Source organism: Sphaeramia orbicularis, unplaced genomic scaffold (assembly GCF_902148855.1).
Source record: "Sphaeramia orbicularis unplaced genomic scaffold, fSphaOr1.1, whole genome shotgun sequence".
Classification (NCBI taxonomy): domain Eukaryota; kingdom Metazoa; phylum Chordata; class Actinopteri; order Kurtiformes; family Apogonidae; genus Sphaeramia; species Sphaeramia orbicularis.
This window is the reverse complement of record NW_021941623.1, coordinates 87,933-113,062: the sequence shown is the minus strand read 5'-3', so window position 1 is coordinate 113,062 and position 25,130 is coordinate 87,933. Positions and strand designations below refer to the sequence as shown.

The 25,130-nt window shown below is 41.3% G+C and overlaps 1 protein-coding gene across 1 annotated transcript in view; it reads left to right on the top strand.

The window, feature by feature from the left end:
- LOC115416570 (interleukin-1 receptor accessory protein-like) overlaps positions 1-25,130 on the top strand; it is an 80,199-nt gene that overhangs the window by 52,308 nt on the left and 2,761 nt on the right. The window contains exons 4-7 of the mRNA XM_030130383.1: positions 7,895-7,978; positions 17,808-18,015; positions 20,056-20,224; positions 20,312-20,383. Of these exons, the coding sequence (XP_029986243.1) occupies positions 7,895-7,978; positions 17,808-18,015; positions 20,056-20,224; positions 20,312-20,383 (533 nt within the window). The remainder of the gene's footprint in view (positions 1-7,894; positions 7,979-17,807; positions 18,016-20,055; positions 20,225-20,311; positions 20,384-25,130) is intronic.

Sequence of the window (25,130 nt, the reverse complement as noted above, 5' to 3'; positions counted from 1 at the left end):
ATGGATGTTTCAACTCCCACCCTCAAACCCCACACCCCCTCCACCTCCAATCACCCACACCCATAAACCCATCCATACACACACCCGCATAAACACACCCACCTACGCACCCCTGCGAGATGTGATGACATGAAAATTCCACACCACAGCACCCACAACCAAAATCATCACGGCCATCACCACCACTGTGGCATCGCCGAGACAAACCGAAAACACCCAAAGTGCGCACACACACACACACACACACCACTGCAACCAAGTTTCATTAAAAAAAAAAAAAAAAAAAAACTAAGTCAATAATATAAATCAATACACTAAAATAAGTGAACAAAATAATAAAATTAAATAAATAAAAAAGACACCAAAATTAAATTTAAAAAATTAAAATAAAACAAACATGCTCCTGGGTTTCAATCCAGGTAGGGCAGGAAGAGCCCAAGCCACCTGTCAGGAGGGAAAAAAAAAAAAAAAAAAGAAGCAGAGCGAGCGACAGAGAGAGAGAGAGACACACACACACAGAGAGAGAGAGAGAGACATTGGGGGATGGGGGAGAAATAAACATTGGATAATTTTTTGAATATTCCTTTTGTGGATGTCAGTAGGTAGGGGATTGGTGGATATTTGTCCAAATTTACAGACCCAGGTTTTCATGTATGAGTGAACAGGGGCAAATTGCACAATCCAAGTTAAAAACTGGTTTGCATGAAGTAGCAGTGGGATTTAAATCCAATCAGAGGTCATGGGAGGGGCCAATGGGCATCCATCTTGTTTTCCACAAAATTGCCAGGTTACAACATTAACACTTTGGCCACCATGTCAACACTCAACTCGTTTAGGCCTGAAAATGTCCCTAACCCTAGCCCTAACCTGACCTGTCCTCCCTGATATTTTCAGGCCTAAACTCGAATTAACATTGAAAGGCAGGAACAGCTGCCAAGGGGAAAGAAATGAAACTGACATGGTGGTCAAAGTGTTAATGCTGTAACCTGGCACTCTGGTGGAAAACAAGATGGATGCCCATTGGCTCCTCCCATGACCTTGGATTGGATTTAAATCCCACTGCTACTTTGCAGAAACCAGTTTATTAAAAAACAAAACAAAACAAAAAAAAAAAAACTCTACAAGAATAAATTAAAGACAGAAAAACAGCTGTACAATTAAAAAAAAAAAAGTGTCATACAGAAGAACAAAAAGCAGCAAAATGACAGACTAAAATACAAGGGGAGAGAGAGATATTACACATCATTTATATTAAAAACAGTAAATATAAAAAAGTACAGATCATCACAGGATATTTACATTAGAGAAGGAAACCAGTCAGGGTTTGAAATATGTTTAATGGATTTAATACAAAAATACAATTTACAATTTAATACAAAAAAAAAAAAAAAAGGAAAAAGACAAAGATCTGAAGTCATCAAGATACATGAGATCATGTTTAAAGTTTATAGAATTAATTAATGTTTAAAGTGTGATAGTGACCCCGGGATTTGTTCACGTTTTGAGGTTTCAGTTTGTATTTCCCGTTCGCTTTTAGTTCAGTATCTATTTAGTTACATGTTCGAAGTTATTTATGAAAGTCTAATCAGTTACAAAGAGTCGATATATTACAAACTAGAATAAGCATGTGTGTGAGTGTGTAGATAAATACAAAGGTCATTTTATCAAACTACAAAGGTGTAACTCCGCAAAGTCACACCCAACAGAGGACAAACAGTCCTGTCACCGACGACCAAAACCATCAATCTAGAGTCGCAGAGGGAACTACATCCAGACCCAATCACAGAAACCAATGCAAATATGCCAAGGAATGACTTCAAGCCACACCACTTTGATTGAACAAACAACTGACAAACCAAGAATTCAACTCCAATGAAACCCATCCAACCATCCTAATGGTCTTATGAATGTGAATGTGTGTAGATGTCATGGCACAGCGGCCAAAAAACCAGCAGAAGAAATTAAAAAAATAAATAAATAAACAAACAAACACCCACCCACCTGTTGTCGTTCACCTGAAAAAAAGAAATATCTTGGGTATGACTGATAAAATGGGCTCTGTTTATTTTTATTGTGTACTACTGTTAGGAAATGGACAGTTTGTAATGTGTACTAGTGTCATGAAATGGACAATTTTTAACGTGTACAAGAATCTCAACTCAAAACTCAGAGAATCACCTTATAATCACAACCAATGAAAGAGTTGAAACGCCACAACACAAAACTTAACATAACGCAACTCCTCCCGTCCATGAGACAACAAGATTGATGATTTTGGTTCGTTAAGTTACACTGAGGAACGATATACAGCCCGAGTATCAAGTCCCACTAGGATCCAACAAACTGGCAAACCAAGAATTCAACTCCAATCAAACCCATCTAAACCAGTCATATGGACTAAATGCTGGAAAAACCAGTAAATATACAAGACCAACTCCATATGCACTGACAATCTGATCATCATAACCATCTTATGAATGTGCACATGTAAATGTGTAGATGTGATGGCACAGCGGCCAAAGAAAACAGCATCGGAAATAATAACCATGAATAAAGGGCATCGAATAACAGCGAATACACATGTAAAAACAGCCATGTAAATGTGTTTGCGTATATTGACCAACTCCATATGCACAAACAATCAGAGCATCATAAGCATTTTATGGATGAACATGCAAAGGCGTAGATGTTATGGCATGGCGGCCAAAAAAAAAAAAAAAAAAAAAGGCATCGAAAATGATAAACATGAATAAAAGGGCGTCGATTAATAGCAAATACACGTCAAAACATCCATGTAAATGTGTTTGTGTGCAGTTGAATATGAAGCTCAGTTTAACTAACAATACAAGGTGCAACTCCACAAATCTGAACCAGTACAGTCAGTAAACTCCACCAATACAACCAGATTCAACAAAAACTGACAAACCAAGAATTAAACCACAGTCATATAGACTAAATGATGGAAACCAGTAAATATACTAGACCAACTCATCTAAGAACAAACTGAGCTTCATAAACATGTTGAAAATGTGAACGTGTAGATGTCATGGCATGGCGGCCAGTAAACCAGCAGAGGAAAGAATGAAAATGAAAAAAAAAGCAAGTAAACAAGTGTATATATGTAAATGTATGTGCGCAGATGAATATGAAGCTCATTTTAACACACAAGACAAGAAATCTGAACCAATACAACAGTCGCTACACCACAAGACAGTCTTGTTATTGATGACCAAAACCATCAATATTAAGTCACAATATCCAATCCCAAATCACAGAAATAGATTTAATTATGAAAGGCTTTACACAAAACTAATTCAACCAGAACCAAACTGACAAACCAAGAGTTAAACTAATGACACCACCATCATATTGATGAAATGATGGAAACCCAGTAAATATACTACACCAACTCATCTAAGAACAAACTGAACATCCTAGCCATCGTATGAATGTGAACATGCGTAGATGGCATGGCAGCCAAAAAGACAGAAGAAATTATAAAAATACCACATACCCATTTACCTGAAGAAAAGAAATCTCAGATTATACTGTCATACAATAGACAGTTTGTTTTTGGTGTGTAATACCGTCATGAAATGGACAGTTTATTTTTGATGTGTACTACTGTTATGAAACAGTTTATTTTTGATGTTTAATACTATCATGAAATAGAAAATTTTTGATGTGTACAACTCACATGAAATAGTTTATTTTTTATGTGTATTTACTAGACCAACAGTCTGAACGTCTTAAGAATGTGAACATGTGTAGATGTCATGGCACAATGGCCAGTAAACTGGGAGGAGAAATAATAAAAACACCACCCACCTGTTGTTGTCTACCTGAAAAAAAAAGATGAATTCAGTATACAAATACATGAAAAACCATCCATGTAAAAGCGTTAGTATGGGCAGCTGAATATGAGCCAATTTAAACACGAAGTATAAGGTGTAACTCCAAAAACTTCAACCAAATGGGCTAAAACATAGAAACCCAGTAAATATACTAGACCAACTCATCCAAGAACAATCTGAGCTTCATAAACATCTTATGAATGTGAACATGTGTGGATGTCATAGCGGCCAATAAACCAGCAAAAGAAATAATGTAAACAGCACATACCTGTTGTTGTTTACCTGAAAAAAAGAGCTGTGTGTGAGTGTGTGTTGCTCATTTCAAAAGATAGAAAAATCACCACCAGTGTAAGAGTTGAAATGCCACCACACAGAATTTAGCACAGCAACAAATCGTCCTGCCATTGACAACCAAAACCATCCATATCACCATCACACTGGGAGCCAATTTCCAGTCACAATCACAGACAGACTCCATCAGTACCATCTGATTCTAACCAAACTGACAAACCAAGAATTAGACTTTCTACATCAAATGGAATTAAACATGGAAACCCAGTAAATATACTAGACCACCTCATCTAAGAACAAACTCTGCATTATAAAACCAGCAGAATAAACGGGCATCAATTAACAGCAAATACACATGTAAAATCAGCCATGTAAATGTGTTTGCGTGTACTAGACTAACTCCATATGCACAGACAATCTGAGCATCATATGCATCTTATGAATGTGAACATGTGAATGTGTAGATGTGATGGTGCAGTGGCCAAAAGGCATAGGACATAATAAACATGACTAAAGAGCATTGAATAAGAGCGAATGCACATGTAAAATCAGCCATGTAAATGTTTGTGTATACTAGACCAACTCCATATGCACAAACAAGCTGATCATCATAAGCATCTTATGAATGAACATGTGAAGGCGTAGATGTTATGGCATGGCGGCCAAAAAAAAAAAAAAAAAAAAAAAAAAAAAAGCATCGAACATGAATAAAGGGCATCGAATAAAAGCGAATACAATTGTCAAAGCGTCCATGTAAATGTGTTTGTGTGCAGTTAAATATGAAGCTCAGTTTAACTAACAATACAAGGAGCAACTCCACAAATCTGACCCAATACAGTCAGTAAACTGCACCAATACAACCAGATTCAACAAAAACTGACAAACCAAGAATTAAACCACAGTCATATAGACTAAATGATGGAAACCCAGTAAATATACTAGACCAACTCATCTAAGAAACTGAGCTTCATGTGTATGAATGTGTAGGTGAAATGGCACGGCGGCCAAAACACCAGCGGAAGAAATTTAAAAAAAAAAGCTCCACTTACCCGTCGGTGTTTACCTGAAAAAAAGAAACATGAACATCCTAAGACTCTCCTCAAATCACTAGAGCTGAAACTCCGACACCAACAACGACTTAAACACTGACTCATAAACATCATCATTATGCCGACGCATGCGCACGGGCCCAGTGTGGAGACCCGGAGCGCGAGCCCACCACCCAACCACCACCTCAATCAGCCCAAACCAGCTCCTTACTCTGCGACGACTGCTGCGTTTTGACCGCGAAGACTTCAACGGCGTCTCCCTGTCAAAATGGAGTCAGTTTAAGACACTTTATCCACACATTAATGTCGATTCAAACGCTATCCAAGTGTTTCATTCATTACCTTTCCATCCGCGGCTCGTGCCTCCTCCTCTGTGGCTCCTCGTGCAGGTTGGAGTTCGGTTTGTTCGGTCAAACTCGGACCTTTAGTTTTGTTTGTTTGTTTGTTTAAACGCACAGTAACTCTAGTCGTAACCGTACTCTAATGCCGACTCCCCGTGTCTATTTTCCGCACATCACGTTCATGTCACAAGCATAAACCAACCTTTAGGGTTTCCGTCTTTTTCTGCTTCTTCTTTTGCTTTCCGGCAGAGGATCGTTTTTAAAAACAAACCGAACTCTTCTCTGAAGCGTCTCCTCTTCGTAAAAGTCACCAAACAGCCGCACAAACGGTGACAGCTTGTTGACTTCACCTGCTCTCCTGCTAATGGTTCCGCCTTTTAAAGGAGGTTGATTAGTGTCACCTGTGCAGATGACGTCAGTAGGATGCGCACGCATATGAAGACGGAAAGGAAATGATAATTTCCAAATTCCAGGATGTGGAGAACTGCTGTGTTTTTCTGGACATGCTGATGAAACTTTAAACCATTTGTTTTTGGAATGTAATATCACAAAACAATTTTGGTCTAACCTCTGTTCTCATATCTTCACCCAAGTTAACATGTCATACTGTTTTTCTCTGAAAGATGTTATATGTTATTATGAAAATAAGGACAAATGTCTCCAATATTTAGTTCATTTTTTTATTTTATTTTATTGGGTAAATATTTTGTTCATAAACAAAAATTCTCAGCCTCCAAACCAACCTTTCCTCATTTTTTAATTGAATTTAATTCACTTCACAAATCATTAACCCTTGTTAATAATAATAATTTTTAAAAAAGACATTCCTTGATAGTTATGATAAGTTATTTAATGTTTCCTCTGACAGTTGATGAAATTTTAGATGAGAAATTATGTATGTATGTATATATGTATGTATGTATGTATTTATTTATTTATTTGTTATTTATTTTTTGTATATGAATTATTGAAAATGTATTTCATGCATATATGGATTTTAGGATTGTATTTTGTTTTTATATCTGTATTCTCTTGTATTGTATGTATGGTGTTATATGCTAAATGTTTGACAAAGTTTGTATATTAATATTTAAATAAAGTTTAAAAAAAAAACAAAACATAAATTAAATGAGAAAAAAAAATTCCTTGGACTTCTTCTGCTCTTGCTCTTTTGAAGAAAAGAGAATAAGATTAAAAAAAAAAAAAAAAAAAAATTAAAGCTGCAAGCAGCATTGGGCGGGACCTCGCACTGGGCGATCCACCTCCCGTGCGTTCCACTTCCCATACATTCCGCCTCCCGTTAGTTTTGCCTCCTGTACGTTCTGCCGCCCATGTGTTCTGCCTCCCATACGTTCCACCTCCCATGCGTTCCACTTCCCATACGTTCCGCCTCCCGTTACTTCTGCGTCCCGTACGTTCTGCCTCCCGTGGCCGTCGACACCTACGTTCCACTCACACCTCTCCGTCCCAACACCAGCCGTATGTGGAACCTGAATTAAAATGAGTTCCACAGCCTTGACTGTGGAATTTTTGCACTTTGCAAATTCACCCCAGGTGTCGGACTGGAACCTTTGGTGGGACGCATTTGGCCCCCGGGACGCACGTTTGACATCCCTGACTTAGATCAGTGCTGGCTGTGGTTTATGAAGTGGAACAGAGTAGAATATGTCACAGAGGGCATGTTCTATCCAAACATTAGCACAGATGAACATGTTCTACGTTACAGAAATGTTTGGAGTGGAACATGCAGCTCAGACACATACATGTCCTTTAATTCATAATTGTTCTGTCATTAGTTCTATAGAATTTCAATATTTGACTTATTACTGTGTCTTGATAACTTGAGCCAACCATCACTTTGGACAGATTTTGTCTTTTTTTCGTCACTGAAAGCAGGTAAAGTTGAACTGCTTTTCTTCTGGAAGCATTTCGCTTGTAGACCAGTGTTATTTATGATTAATGTGAGGATTATTTTGTGCATGAATGTTTTGACGTCCAGTCCAGACAGTCCACAACCTAAAGATGAGCTTTGGAGACAGAATAGGACCAGCTGGTTTCAGAGCTGATGCAGGTCTGTCCTTCGTCCATTAACTGATTGACTGATCGGTTGCAGCTCTGCTCTATTGATTGGTGGACATGTGAAGTTTTAATGCAGTGTTGGTGGAGTGTGTGTGTGTGTGTGTGGTGATTTTTCTTTCAGTCTAATTGAGTTGCTTCTAGACTAACTGACTGATGTAGCGCCGCCTAATGATTTCCCTTCCAGAGTGGGTGAACAGCGGCTCCATTAGCGTGGCTGAGGACATGAGTTTGTCCTAATGTGGGTCTAATTGAGTGGGTTGTGATTCCTTCTGTCCTGCAGCTCTCGGATCAGTAAAGACAGAGAGAGACTGTGGCTTCAGCCGGCCCTCGCCAATGACACCGGACACTACATCTGCATGCTCCGGTAAGTGGATCTGTACCACCACCAGTACCACCAGTACCACCAATACCACCAGTACCACCAATACCACCAGTACCACCAGTACCACCAATACCACCAATACCACCAATACCACCAATACCACCAGTACCACCAATACCACCAGTACCACCAGTACCACCAATACCACCAATACCACCAGTACCACCAATACCACCAGTACCACCAGTATCACCAATACCACCAGTACCACCAGTACCACCAATACCACCAATACCACCAGTACCACCAATACCACCAGTACCACCAGTACCACCAATACCACCAGTACCACCAGTACCACCAATACCACCAGTACCACCAATACCACCAGTACCACCAGTATCACCAATACCACCAGTACCACCAGTATCACCAATACCACCAGTACCACCAGTACCACCAATACCACCAATACCACCAATACCACCAGTACCACCAATACCACCAGTACCACCAGTACCACCAATACCACCAGTACCACCAGTACCACCAATACCACCAATACCACCAATACCACCAGTACCACCAATACCACCAGTACCATCAGTACCACCAATACCACCAATACCACCAATACCACCAGTACCACCAATACCACCAATACCACCAGTACCACCAGTACCACCAATACCACCAGTACCACCAGTACCACCAATACCACCAATACCACCAGTACCACCAATACCACCAGTACCACCAGTACCACCAATACCACCAATACCACCAGTACCACCAATACCACCAGTACCACCAATACCACCAGTACCACCAGTATCACCAATACCACCAGTACCACCAATACCACCAGTACCACCAATACCACCAATACCACCAGTACCACCAGTATCACCAATACCACCAGTACCACCAGTACCACCAATACCACCAGTACCACCAGTACCACCAGTACCACCAATACCACCAGTACCACCAATACCACCAGTACCACCAGTACCACTAGTATCACCAATACCACCAGTACCACCAATACCACCAGTACCACCAGTACCACCAATACCACTAGTATCACCAATACCACCAGTACCACCAATACCACCAGTACCACCAATACCACCAATACCACTAGTATCACCAATACCACCAGTACCACCAATACCACCAGTACCACCAGTACCACATGGGACCCGTCAGAACATGCAAATCAGCAGCAACTGGAAGGAGCAGCAGAGGCTTCATTTACCCACTTTTACACTGTATTCACACTAAAGGCTAAAGATTAAGTAGGGCTTAAACTTTAGCGATATCAGTTGCCAATAATTATCATGAAATCTGAATATTAAATAATTATTTCCTACTGGTATTAAGGCCAGTTTTTGAAGTTTAAGATGCAGATGACTGCTATGTTCAAGTTAGAAGTGGGTGGAGTTGGAGTTGATGCCTGAAATGACCATAATATTGGACAAAACGGCTGCACTGTGGGAGCTACTGCTGTGGGAGCTACTGCTGTGGGAGCTAATGCTGTGGGAGCTACTGCTGTGGGAGCTACTGCTGTGGGAGTCAATGCTATGGGAGCTAATGCTGTGGGAGCTAATGCTGTGGGAGTTAATGCTGTGGGAGCTACTGCTGTGGGAGTTAATGCTGTGGAAGTTAATGCTGTGGGAGCTAATGCTGTGGGAGTTACTGCTGTGGGAATCAATGCTGTGGGAGCTACTGCTGTGGGAGCTACTGCTGTGGGAGTTACTGCTGTGGGAGCTTCTGCTGTGGGAGCTACTGCTATGGGAGTTACTGCTGTGGGAGTTACTGCTGTGGGAGCTACTGCTGTGGGAGTCAATGCTGTGGGAGTTAATGCTGTGGGAGCTACTGCTGTGGGAGTTAATGCTGTGGGAGCTAATGCTGTGGGAGTTACTGCTGTGGGAGCTAATGCTGTGGGAGTTAATGCTGTGGGAGCTACTGCTGTGGGAGTTAATGCTGTGGGAGCTAATGCTGTGGGAGTTACTGCTGTGGGAATTAACGCTGTGGGAATTAATGCTGTGGGAGTTACTGCTGTGGGAGTTACTGCTGTGGGAGCTTCTGCTGTGGGAGCTTCTGCTGTGGGAGTTACTGCTGTGGGAGCTACTGCTAAATGGAAACTTGAATGTAAGTGGAGTTTTCGTTCAGGGAAAAGGTAATATGATGAACAGAACGGGTCCAAGTCAACAGTGAGTGAATGTTATTAATGAAGCAGGACTTTAGACATAGACCAGGACTTTTTCTAAAGTCCAAAGAAGACAAAGGTCAAAAATCACGGACCTCCCCCCCCCCCCCCCCATCTTATGAAGTATTCACCCCCCCACACACACTCACGTCCGTGCACTTCCTGTCTACCTCACAATTTCATTCTGCCAGCAGGCCTGGGTGTTACTAGTGTAGGGGAGACCGGGGACAGTTGTAACACAGGTCAGTTGTAACTTACAATTGCTCCAGTCAGGAACAACTTAGGACTCACCTAATTCACTCTGCACATGCTCAGTTTAGTCCTTAGTCCACATGGGCAGTTGTAGTGCCGTGCGGCAGACACATCCAAATGTGCGAGTGAAAACAGAATTGTGTGGTACGACATATTTTTGTTCTAATTATTTTTGTGATTGCATAGTTTGCATTTGAAAGTTGTGTCAATTATCTTTGTGAGATAAACAAAGATTTATGCAACTGTTTATCCACCTGTCCACAATTATCTGATATAAGATCATTATATCCTGTGTGCATCAGTGTTCTTATTTCATATATTGGCCGATTTATTGGATTTTGGCTTTTTTTAGCCCCCAGTATCGGTATCGGCATTGGCCCCAAAAATCCCATATCTGTCGGGCTCTACTGTAAAATGATCCGTTTGTCTGATTCTTCCATTTGTAGGTCTGTACTACCGACAACATTTCTCCCAAATTCCAAATATATAGTTATTTCAAGCATGTATTTGCAGAAGACGACACATGGTCCAAACCCAAACAGATGCAGTGTTTTCAGACCAAATAATGTCAATCAAACCAGTTCATATTCATGTGTAAACAACCCAAACTACTGTTGGACCTGGGTCAAAGGTCACACATCCATATTTGGTGGAATCACCCTGATGTTCAGTGACAGCCTCCACCTGTCTGCTCTGTGCTCCACTGCTGTTGGACCACTGTCTGCAGCTCCTGCCAGAGATGGTCCAGGAGCTCAGAGCTGTTCCAGGGCCTGGACCGTCCATGTTCCTGCAGAAGTTTACACAGTGGGTTCAGGTCTGGAGGTTGGACTGGACCTGACAGGGTCTTCATCTGGTGGTCCGTCATCCACACCTTTATGGACCCAGCTGAGGACACGAGCATTGTCCAGATAGAAGAACCAGTCCAACTCACAGTTTGGGAACATTGGCAGAGCACAAGTCCAGTAGTTTTCCATAGTTACTTTTGGATTACAGTTACTTTTGTGGTAGTAATAGAACTGTTTTAGTCCAGGACCTGTTTTAGTCCAGGGCCTGTTTTAGTCCAGGACCTGTTTTAGTCCAGGGCCTGTTTTAGTCCAGGACTGGTTGGATGTTTCCTACTTTAACTCCATTTTTCTGGTACCATGTCCATACTTTGACTGAGGGAATTGGACTGTGGACGGACTGACCTGGACAGTCCGTCCATCCACTCTGGACAGTCCATCCACTCTGGTCCTTCTGTCCACTCTGGTCAGTCCATCCACTTTGGTCAGTCCATCCGCTCTGGGCTCAGTCCGTCCACTCTGGTCAGTCCGTCCACTCTGCAGACCACTGCTTCTCCTGTAGATTTGTCAGATAAAATGGCTCCGCTGCGCTCGGACTCTTCCATCCTCCAGAGTCTTGGCGTCTCGACACTTAATCAGTTAAGTGGCTCTGCTGTCCCCACAGATCTGATCTGAGGATTAAAGGAATGCAGATCTGTGAGATGGGATGTGAGCGGTCAGCTGGCCGCGGTCCAGACCCTCTGATGACCATCAGGGACCACGGGATCAGTCTATTTACTGGGAGGAGGTCGGCAGGGGCACAGCCTTAATGAAATTCACAAAATAACACAAACACAAAACAACACAAATATGAAAACAACACAAACACTAAATCAACGCAAACACAAAACAACACAAAAACAACACAAATACGAAAACAACACAAACACAAAACAACACAAACACTGAATCTGAATCTGAACACTGAAACAACATAAACACTGAAACAACACAAATAATAAAACAACACAAACACTAAAACAACAGGTTGGTTGGTTGATTGTTTGTTTGTTTGGTGGATTGGTGGGTTAGTTGGTTGATTGGTTGTTTTTTTAGTTTGTTGGTAGGTTGGCTAGTTGGTTGTTTAGTAGGTTGGCTAGTTGGTTGTTTAGTAGGTTGGTTAGTTGGTTGATGGGTGGGTGGGTTGATAGGTTTGGGTTGATGGATTTCCCACAACGCACATCGCAATAAAAAATTCCAAAGATGCCCGAGTTCCTTCCCGAAGCTGAATGTAAACACGTTTTTTTTTTCTGGTGGATGGCACTTCGAAACTGTTCACTGTAATTCAAAAGATTCAGGTGAGTAATGACAGACAGACGTACAGGTTCATAACACTGAGGATAGGACTGAGGTCTGACACACGACCAAACACTGGTCCTGAAAGTCTCCAGCACTTTTAATGACAGCAGTAAGGTTTGAACTGTGGGAGACCAGTGTCTGAGTCAGTGTGTTCAGGTGCATATCAGAGTCTGGGTTTACCCCCAGGTTTACCCCCAGGTTTACCCCCCAGGTTTACCCCCTAGGTTTACCCCCAGGTTTACCCCCCAGGTTTAACCCAGGTTTACCCCCCAGGTTTACCCCCAGGTTTACCCCCAGGTTTACCCCCAGGTTTACCCCAGGTTTACCCCCCAGGTTTACCCCCAGGTTTACCCCCCAGGTTTACCCCCAGGTTTACCCCCCAGGTTTACCCCCCAGGTTTACCCCCAGGTTTACCCCCAGGTTTACCCCAGGTTTACCCCCCAGGTTTACCCCCAGGTTTACCCCCCAGGTTTACCCCCCAGGTTTACCCCCAGGTTTAATCCCGGGTTTACCCCCAGGTTTACCCCCAGGTTTACCCCCCAGGTTTACCCCCAGGTTTAATCCCAGGTTTACCCCCAGGTTTACCCCAGGTTTACCGCCTAGGTTTACCCCCAGGTTTACCCCCAGGTTTAATCCCAGGTTTACCCCCAGGTTTACCCCCCAGGTTTAACCCCAGGTTTAATCCCAGGTTTACCCCCCAGGTTTACCCCCAGGTTTACCCCCCAGGTTTAACCCCAGGTTTAATCCCAGGTTTACCCCCCTAGGTTTACCCCCAGGTTTAACCCCAGGTTTAATCCCAGGTTTACCCCCAGGTTTACCCACAGGTTTAACCCCAGGTTTACCCCCAGGTTTAATCCCAGGTTTACCCCCCAGGTTTACCCCCAGGTTTACCCCCCAGGTTTAACCCCAGGTTTAATCCCAGGTTTACCCCCCAGGTTTACCCCCAGGTTTACCCCCCAGGTTTAACCCCAGGTTTAATCCCAGGTTTACCCCCCTAGGTTTACCCCCAGGTTTACCCCCAGGTTTAATCCCAGGTTTACCCCCAGGTTTACCCACAGGTTTAACCCCAGGTTTACCCCCAGGTTTAATCCCAGGTTTACCCCCAGGTTTACCCCCAGGTTTAACCCCAGGTTTACCCCCAGGTTTACCCCCAGGTTTACCCCCCAGGTTTACCCCCAGGTTTACCCCCAGGTTTACCCCCAGGTTTAACCCCAGGTTTACCCCCAGGTTTAATCCCAGGTTTACCCCCAGGTTTAACCCCAGGTTTAATCCCAGGTTTACCCCCCTAGGTTTACCCCCAGGTTTACCCCCAGGTTTAATCCCAGGTTTACCCCCAGGTTTACCCACAGGTTTAACCCCAGGTTTACCCCCAGGTTTAATCCCAGGTTTACCCCCAGGTTTAACCCCAGGTTTACCCCCAGGTTTACCCCCAGGTTTACCCCCCAGGTTTACCCACAGGTTTACCCCCAGGTTTACCCACAGGTTTAACCCCAGGTTTACCCCCAGGTTTAATCCCAGGTTTACCCCCAGGTTTACCCCCAGGTTTAACCCCAGGTTTAATCCCAGGTTTACCCCCAGGTTTACCCCCAGGTTTACCCCCAGGTTTAACCCCAGGTTTACCCCCAGGTTTAATCCCAGGTTTACCCCCAGGTTTACCCCCAGGTTTACCCCCAGGTTTAACCCCAGGTTTAATCCCAGGTTTACCCCCAGGTTTACCCCCCAGGTTTACCCCCAGGTTTAATCCCAGGTTTACCCCCAGGTTTAACCCCAGGTTTAATCCCAGGTTTACCCCCAGGTTTACCCCCCAGGTTTACCCCAGTGTGTGTAAAGGTCAGAGTGGACTAAATCCATCCGTGTCCACATCACAAACAGAACAGATGCAGTACAAACGTGTGTCTGTGCTCATCATCGTCTTTAATGGTGAAACTGATCCCGTGTCTGTGCTCATGCTGATCCGGTTCGGTCTTCCTGTGTGGTCTGATGTTGCGTCTCACTTCCTCTGTCTGATCGTCATCTGTGAAAAACCACAAACTCACTGTTCACACACATGATTCTGCAACATTCACCAGGGTTTAGACAGGGAACCTTCAGCGGCCTCGTCGCCCCATGACCCGGTTATGTTGGTTTAGTCAATCAATCAATCAGATTTTGTTTATATAGCTCCAGATCATAAGAAAAGTTCTCTCACGGCACTTTACAAGTTACAAAGTACACTTTAGTGACAGTAACTCTTTGTCATCACAATGTGGACGTGAACCTTTAGGCAGGGGTGCCAAACATAAGGCCTGTGGGCCAACACCAGCCCACTAACGGGTCCAATCTGGCCCATGGGATGAATTTATGAAATACCAAAATGACACTGAAAATATTAACAATCAATGATGATAAACTCAGGTTAGTTCTGGTTCCACATTCAGACCAATATGATCTAAAGTGGATCAGAACCAATCAAATAAAAATAGAATAACCTAGAAATAATGACAACAATAAAACATGAAAATGTTTACATTTATTATCTATCCCAGGGGTGTCAAACTCATTTTAGTTCAGTTCCACATTCAGCCTAATATGAAATAAAGTGGGCCACACCAGAAAAAAATGTAAATAATAGGATGAGATCTTAGAAATAATATCAACTTCAAAGTTTTCTCTATGTTTTTGAGTGAAAAAAGTAAAATTCCATAATGAAAATGTTTACATCTATGAACCGTACTTGAACGTAACATGAACAAATATGAACAACCTGACAATTCTTTAGAAAAATAAGTGTAATTTTTACAATATTACACCTTAGTTTATCATTTACACATGTGCATCCCAACTTACAGGTCACAGTGGATCTACAAATACAGAAAACATTTGATAACAGGCAGAATATTGTTAAAATACTACATACTTTTGTTTAGACTTTTCAGATTGTTCATATTTTTTTGTGAAAAGCCAGTCTGTAAATGTAAACATTTTTGTGTAATTTTAGTTTTTTGACTAAAACAAAAAGAAAGCTTTTTTTCATTATTTCTAGGTTATTATGATTGTATTTTACTGGTCTGACCCACTTTAGATTGAACATCCTTGACTGATAAAACCTTCAGTGTCATTTTTACATTTCATAGATTCATCCCAGGGGTTGGATTGGACCCTTTGGTGGGCCGGTTTTGGCCCCGGGCCGCGTGTTTGACATCTGTGACCTATCCTTCCTCTTATAATCTTATCTTCATTGGTAATATTTTTCATCACTGTGGCTTTAATTCTTGTGATGTTCCATATTTTGGTTGGCTGTAGGGTTGTGCAGTAATTGTATTTATTCAAAGTGTGAACAGTGGATCCATTCTTCATTCACTCACACATTCTCACTCTGATGGTGTTAAAGTACGTTTGTATCTACAGCTGCCCTGGGGCACCCTGATGGAGGCGTGGCTGCCACTGGCCCCTCCCACCACCACCAAACATTCATATGCTTCCATACACCAGTGACACTGGAGACAAGGAGGGTGAAGGGTCTTGCCCAAGGACACAACGGCACATGACTAGGACAGAGCGGGATTCAAACTGCCAACTCTTCAGTTATTGGACGCCCACACAATATGAATCAGTGTAATTGTACCAGTATTCAGCCTGTTATTAAATGTTGGATGTATTTGTAGATCCACTCACATCTGTATGTTATAATGTACATGTGGAAATGATAAACTGAATATTGGTCAAATTACACAGATTTTTCTGAATAAATTTCAGTTTGTTCATGTTATTCACATTTTTTTAAAGGATAGTTTGTCAATGTAAACATTTTCGTGATGTACTTTTTTTTTTTTTCACTCTAAATGATAGATATTTATATGTTATTCTGTTCTTATTTTACCGACCTGACCCACTTTAGATCATATTGGTCTGTATGTGGAACCTGAACGCTGTGTTCAGGGAAAGTAGGTCGTTGTAGTTTTTTTCCACAGTTACAGGTACTGACATAGACATTTACACAGAAACTAACTCACAGATGTCATGGTACTTTTCATTTTCCCTTTAGAGGTTTTTTTTATAATCTTAGCATTCATAAGTAAAAATATGGTTGACAAACAACAGAAAAGACCGGACCCACCCCCTGTGAACCCGGAACAGGTTCTGGAAACTCTGACCCTTAGTTTGTCTTTATAGTGTTTTTAACCATAAGTTTTAATATTAAACATAATCTCATAAAGAAAAACCGTAGTTAAATGTGGTGTTTTTGAAAGTTTTTACTTAACAGTTGATCTTCTGCCTTTTTCATTGAAATAAAGCTGTATTTATTTATATTTGACTGATGAAGGGTCATTCCATGGCTTTTCAACCAGTGGTCCCCACATGACCCCCTCAGAAAATTCTGAAAAAATTCACATTTGTTCACCTACCAGATAAACCAACACATCCAGAATTTTTATGATGCAGGCCAGCCTAATCTTTCTGTGACATTCATCCTTTAAACTCAATCCAACAACATATTTTTCCTCCATGATGAATACGTTTGTTCAGGATTATGAACAGAATTCCCAAAATTAGGCTGGACAGCATCATAAACATTCTGGGAAATCTGAGCTCCATTTCTGTCGTTGACCCTGGTGAAACTGGGTCAGCTGACCAGCTCCATCCAATTTCCCAGAAGTCAACTACACTAACTGCAGGCATCAACCTGAGCCAGTTCTGGGAAATCTAGAATTCTTCTATCTGAACCCTCATGCAGTTCCACAGCCTAGTTCAAATATCTGCAGTACTATCAGAACTGGTGCAATAATCAATGCCATTCTACTGTTCAAAATGCCATTTACACCTACGTTTGGATACAATGAAGAAAATCTAGTCATGCAGTAAAAGAAATATTAAAAATAGAACCAGTTCTGTCCCAAAGCTAAAATTTTGTGCGCAACATCTTGAAACATATATGAAGACATGGTAAAAATTTCAAAATGTTCATTAACTGTCCACATGGTCATTTGGGTGCTCAAATAAAGAGTATTTTTGTGAAAAATTGAAACTGATCCATTTTATTCATTGCCTCACAGCACCACTTTTCATGTAAATGTGGTCTTTTTGCAGTACATTGTTGCATCTTGACCATAAGAGTCCATGCAAAAACAAAATTCGGTCTGTACATTCATCCATTCTGTCACAGTTCAAGCCTGAAGAGAGAGGACATTTGGAAGTGGGCTGAATGTGGAACCTGAACCTAAATGAGTTTGACAGCGCTGGTATAGAACATGTATGTGATGGAAGGTGGATCTGACATCAGTTCTGTTTTGTTTTTTTTTTCCAGTAATTTGTCTTCGTGTTCGAAGATCGCCATGCGTCTGAAGGTGCTGCGGCGAGACGACGTGGTCCCTGGCAACAGCTGTTTACCTGCCGTTGCTATGGCAGCCACTCCGGTCATGATCCCCCTTCAGCAGGGAGCTAAAGTGGACTGCCCCGACCTGCAGAACGCCAACAAGATGGCCGACGGCGAGCCCACCGTCACCTGGTTCCATGTCAGTAAAACTCATCCGCCCACTTTGGCTCCGTTTGGTCCAAATGTAAATCTGATGTAAATCCAAATGTTCTTTTGTCTTTTTGGCTGAAAACATCGCAAACCACTAAGATCAGCATATCTTAGTTAGGGCTGTGTATCGGCAAGAGTCTGGTGATACAATACAATTCACAATACGATATGACGCGATATATCACAATATTGTTAACAAGGTGATATTTTTTGTTTTGTTTCATATTTTAAAAGATTATTTCCTGGAAATACTTATAGAGCAGCATTTGGATAAATAAAGTTTTAACATACGGCTTTACCAGAACAAAAAACACACAAATACATAAATAAATAATGTTTTACAGACATTACAGTTTAAGATCCCGTTTAAATGTTCGTATTCGATTGTGAAAAGAATACATAGTGTTCAGTCCATGAATCATCCAACATCAGAACATTTTTTTTGTGTATTCCCAATTTAAAAAACAGACGTCTGCCTCTTTCAGACGGTAAAAGTGTTTTTAGGATGACCAAATTATCCATAATTAGCGTTATCAATTTCAAAAAACTACATTTATGACCTGCAGTATCACAATAGTACTTTTGTAGTAAACAAACAACAGAACAAAATACCCATGTGAATATAGAAATAAGAGTCTGAAAAACAAAAAAACAAAAATGAACCTCCACCACGTCTGCATTTGAATAAATACCTAAAAATATCGATACAGTACTTTTTAATATTGATACAGTATCTTGAAGTAAATGTAGCTCAGATTTCCCAGAATTTTTATGATGCTTTCCAGCCTAATTTTGGGAGTTCTATTCATAATCCTGAACAAACTTATTCGTCATGGAGGAAGAATGTGTTGTTGGATTGATCTGAAAGGATGAATGTCACAGAAAGACATGATCAAGACAAACAGGCTTTCTGAAAATTGGTGATTGTGGGAAATCTGAGCTCCATTTCTGTCATTGACCCTGGTGACACTGGGTCAGCTGACCAGCTCCATCCAATTTCCCTGAAGTCTCTACTACAAGCATCAACCTGAACCAGTTCTGGGAAATCTGTCATTCTTCTATCTGAACCATCCTGCAGTTCCACCCCCTAGTTCAAATATCTGCAGTACTATCAGAACTAGTGCAATAATCAATGCCATCCTACTGTTAAAAATGCCATTTACACCTACGTTTGGATACAATTTGAAAAAAAAAAAATTGTCATGCAGTAAAAAAAATATTAAAAAACCTAAAATTTTGTGCACAACATCTTGAAACATATCTGACGACATGGTAAAAATTTCAAATTTTTCATTAACTGGCCACATGGTCATTTGGGTGCTCACATAAAGAGTATTTTTGTGAAAAATTGAAATCAACCCATTTTATTCAATGCCTCACAGCAACACTTTTCATGTAAATGTGGTCTTTTTGCAGTAGATTGTTGCATCTGGACCAGAAGAGTCCATGCAAAAAAATTTGGTCTCTACATTCATCCATTCTGTCACAGTGCAAGCCTGAAGAGAGAGGACATTTGAAGAATGAGCCTTTGGGCCTGATTTCAAGGCCTCATGGACCAAACATGAAGGAACCTACAATTATTTTGATGCCAAATATGGTCTTTTCAGGGGGATTTCAGCCCAGACAGTCAGTTTCAGTTTCAGTGTGGATGGAATACCTAAGGACACAGAGCTGCTCAAAGTTGGACCAAAAGCAAATTTGCAAAATTCTAAAAAAAAAAACCCATACATTTTCAAAGTATTATAGTATTTTCAAACTATTACGGATATGACATTAAAATGTTGGATGTGTTTGTTTATCTGTTAGGTGAACAAGTGTGAATTTTTTCAGAATTTTCTGAGGGGGTCATGTGGGGCACTTTCTGAAATCTGGTTGATTTGGGATGGAATGACCCTATTTGACTGAACCAAAATCTGACATGATTTAATGAATTTCAGTCTCAGCTGTCCCTTGTCTTAAAGCGTCCGTCCATGGGTGTGTCCTCTTGTCCATCTACTAACGTTTCCTCTTTTCTGGTGTTTCCTCTCAGGGTTGTAACAAGTTTCCTTTTGGCAGCAGTGACCGTCAGCTGAAAGGCGTGAGTCTGCAGGTCCATGTGATGATGGACCACTACCAGGGTTTATATTACTGCAGGGTCCAGTACCAGAGGAGAGGACAAACCCTGAACTTCACCAGGATGCTCAACATCACCGGCATCTGTGAGTCTGAAACACAACAAACAACCGCTTCAGCCTTGGGTTCAATGAGCGTTAGCGCTGTGGCTAATCCCCTGTGTCCCCCGTCAGACCCCGACTCCCTGCCCAAAGTACCCAGCATCCTCCAGCCCACCAAAGACAAGGTCCTCATCGTCCGACAGGGTGAGTCCGGCTGCTGGTTTGACGTAGGGACGCGCTATCAACTCATTTTAGTTCAGGTTCCACAAATACATGAAACATTTAGTATCAGACAGAATGTTGGTACAGTTACACAGATTTATATTAAGACATTTCAGGTTGTTCATATAAACGCCTCATTAGACAAAACACACATGAACCGACATTAAAACCACAGACTGACAGCTGTAGGGACTAGGGATGTAAACAATTAATCGACTATCAATTAATTGTCAATAAGAATTTGCTCGATGAAATTATTAATTGTCAGTTAATTGCCCTTGTCCACATCCTGTCCGAAGGCTGACGGTTTGTTCGCTCTGCGACGCCACAGCTGGGATAGCCGGTCATCGAATCGGATCATGGCGTTGATGAGTTAGAATGGCTTTTTTTCTGACGCTTAATTTTTATTAGTTATTTTAACATTTGTTATGCAGAACATAAACCAAACCAAACCAAACCCCTCCAGCAAGCAGAAGCATTCAAGTATCTACTAAACTGTTGTTTTGGCGTTATAAAGAACCATACTAAATTTTTCCAACAAAATTCTCGGCAGTAGGCTGAAGAGGAGGTAGAAGGAGCAGATTCACACATATTGTCCCATTGTTCACATGATATAACAGTATTCAGTTCTTTCTCCCATCTTTTTTTAAGATAATCTGTTTAGTTTCCTTTGCTTTTCAACAGGCCTTGACAGAGCTTAGAAATAACAGACTTATATTGTTTAGAATAAGCTTGTGAAACTAGCTGAATTATCTCATTGGTCTCTGAATTACACATTTTTAGTATGTTTGAAGAAAGATATTGTCATAATTGTAAATACCTAAAAAAGTTGGGTTTTTTTTCCAAATTATACATTTTTTGCATTGTTTGAAAAGTTGGTAAGTTGTTTGTATCCAGTGTCTTGCAATATACTGTTATCCCTGTATGTGACCACTTTTTAAAACGAGTTAGAATGTCTTTCTGGACATGGTGGAGCCAAACTCAGACCGGCCCATCTGTTTGTGAGAGCGGTGCACCCCCGAATAAATACACGCATTAATGTGGGGTCGGTATCAGATCGGAGCGTTTTTCCTGGACGTTGGTCTAGTCCACGGTCAGTGAGACACAAGTTGAAAACATCCTCCAGGCTCCTGATCCGGGACACTGGGATGTCCACATTATGGACCGTGGTCACCCTGGCGGACACGTGAAAATAGTGGAAGGGAAGGGGGGTGGGGTGGCGGGGGGCGGACATCTCCGCTGAAATCTGGCTCCATCATGTCAGTGATGCAAAGTCAGAAATGCCCATTTCTTCTAAACTGCTCCTCTTCAGATCCATTTATTTTATTTTATTTCTCTGTTGAATGTCTTTAGTTCTACTCCATTAATGTCATTGTCTGTTCTGTATCCAATGGATCAATAAACCAATCATTAAGGAATATGACATGATTTTAATGAAGTATATAAACAATATTTAGCTTTTATTCTTATAGACCCTATCGAAAGAGAAATTCAGGTTCTCAGAAAAATTGCCACTTATCAATTAATCATTAATTGAGTGATAAAGTCAACCAACTAATGATTAATGGATTAATCGACAATTTGTTTTGGAAACAAAGATAATAATTTAAACCAAATATGTCCACAGACTGATGGACACAGAGTGGATGAGTTCATGGTGATCTGAGGTGAACTATCTGACGTATGTACCCAGCCTTTATTCCTTATCCCAGCTGGGTCTGGGTGTTTTTATATTTTATACCTTATCCCAGCTGGGTCTGGGTGTTTTTATATTTTATACCTTATCCCAGCTGGGTCTGGGTGTTTTTATATTTTATACCTTATCCCAGCTGGGTCTGGGTGTTTTTATATTTTATACCTTATCCCAGCTGGGTCTGGGTGTTTTTATATTTTATACCTTATCCCAGCTGGGTCTGGGTGTTTTTATATTTTATACCTTATCCCAGCTGAGTCTGGGTGTTTTTATATTTTATACCTTATCCCAGCTGGGTCTGGGTGTTTTTATATTTTATACCTTATCCCAGCTGGGTCTGGGTGTTTTTATATTTTATACCTTATCCCAGCTGGGTCTGGGTGTTTTTATATTTTATACCTTATCCCAGCTGGGTCTGGGTGTTTTTATATTTTATACCTTATCCCAGCTGGGTCTGGGTGTTTTTCTATATTCCAATGTATAGATTCTACTTTGTGATCACATGCTTTTGGGTCTGTCCTGTCCTCCGTCTGATTGGACGCTGGGTTCTGTCTGTTGATGGTTGTCCACCTGCAGTTGAACGTTGGCAGTGATCGAGGCAGCGCTCGTCTGCCAACAGCCTTTAAATGGGTTTTCCTGCAGGAGGTTCAACATTGGAAAAGTTAATTGTGCGTTTAGAATTAGCGGCTGCTGCAGAAGGCGGCGTCATAAAAGGGAACGGGCCCTTAACGACGTGGACGGACGCGCGCACATGTACGTGCACATGCAACCACTCACGGTCGTTCATTCACTTTGATGAATGTGTTTCATGCACACTCTGCTTCAGTCATATTTTTAGCAGCGACAGCAAGTTTTATCAGCCTGGATTTAAGACCCAGTGTGATTCATTTGTTTTTATTCTGAAAACTGCACCACAAATCAAGCACAGGAATAAAACTCCAGGATTCAAGTGTCTGATCAGTCACTGATGCCATTAAATCAAAGAAAATCAAACAGACGCCTTCCCTGTGCAGCTGTCTCCTCTCAGTCCGAACCAAAAGACTAAATGTAAAGTTGAACCTGATGTTGACATTTTTTTAATGCCACGTTTCCACTACGTGGAACTGACTCGACTCAACTCTGGCACCAGTTCCTGTTCCTGGACACTGTTTCCATTACAGGATACTACCCACTTTCCAGTACCTGGTCGTCATAGTGATGCGGCGCGTTCCTTCTGTGTCGTCTGCTCAGAGTTGCTGATAAACTTGCTTGTTGCGTGTTGTCTGGTCAAACTCATGCTGAATTTTTACGTCTGAACCTCCTGGACAAACCATGGTGTAGTTTTACAGACTGTCATCATGTGGATTCACCTACTGACAGATTTACTGTCCACTTCTGCATCTGTTTTTTGTAAAAGGGCGGGTCACAGACACAACTCTCTGACCAGTCAGTGGTCTGCAGTGTTTACACAGTGTCACCTTTAGTATCTGGTCCCCAGTCCTGGAACCTCGGCGGAGGTGATACCAAAAAACTAGAACCAGGTACCAGATTCCAGGTCCTTTTTCATAATGGAAACGCAAAAAGGCCGAGTTGAGTCGATACCACGTAGTGGAAACGCGGCATAAGATTTATGGAGTGGAGCAGAAGAGTCGCATGTGACTGAATCTGATCAGTGATGAGTCGTTACAGCTGCCAGTCACTGACTGTATTTAAGCTCCTGAGCTGTCTGGAAACACCAATGAGCAGCCAAAACCCTCTGTTACAGGGTGGGTTTCCCAGGAGTCCAGAAGTGGGCGTGGAATTCTTGATTCCTGCCAGAACACTGGAGTTGCAGTGTCAAAGGGGATTATGGGAGTGTTGTGATTGGTGGTTGCATGTCTCTAGAGCTGCAGTTAATGTAATGGTCCTTCTGTATGAAGTCACCCAACTCCAGGAAAGTTTCCCAGGTCACCTCCGTAGACTGACCTGACGACGGTGCACAGGTGTTCCATTAAAGCAGGGCTCTCAAACTCATTTCACTTCAGTTCCACATTCAGCCCGATTTGATCTGCAGTGGGCCGGACCAGTAAAATAATACCAGTGAAAAAAGTCCAATTACATTATGACAATGTTTATATCTACATTGTTTCCTTAAAAATCTGAATAACGTGAACCATTTGAATTGTCTGAAGAAAAACAAGTGCAATTTAAACAATATTCTGCATCAGTTTATCATTACACATGTGCATTGCAACTTACATTACAATTAGAAAAACACAAAACATTTAGTAACAGGTAGAACAGTGATAAAATTGCATTTACTTTTCTCAAAACATTTCACGTTTTTCATATTTCTTCAGGTTATTCCCATTTTTTTGTAAAAGGATAGTTTGTGAATGTAAACATTTTCATGTAATTTTACATTTTTACACTAAAAGATAAAATCTGCAGTTGTCATTATTTGTAGGTTATTAGGCAAGGCAAGTTTATTTATATAGCACATTTCAGCAACAAGGCATTTCAAGGTGCTTCACACAGGACATTGAAATACAACGACAGGGAAAAAGAAACACATTTAAAACATTAGAAAAGAAACATGTTAAAGGTGATAAAAACTGCAAGTAAGAAAACAACACATAAAATCCAAAAATATAAAAACACTCATATTAAAGTAAGAGTTGCAGTGCAGAGTTTCGAAAAAGAATATAAAATTTAAAAAGTCAGAGTCCTTTTAGTCAAAGGCAGCAGTGAACAGCTGAGTCTGGAACCTGGACTGAACAGAACTCAGACTCAGCAGACCTGATATTTTCTGGTAGTTTGTTCCAGATCTACGGAGCATAGAAACTGAACGCTGATTCTCCAGGTTTAGTTCTGACTTTTGAACCCAGAGCAGACCTGCACCAGACCACCTGAGTGGTCTGGATGGTTCATACTGGACTAGAAGGTCTCTGATGGATTTTGGGCCTAAACCATTCAGTGCTTTATATGAAGCAAGAGAATTTTTGATAATATTTTTCTGGTGTGACCCCACTGAGATCTATTTGGTTTATATGTGTATGTAAAATGATTTTTACACTA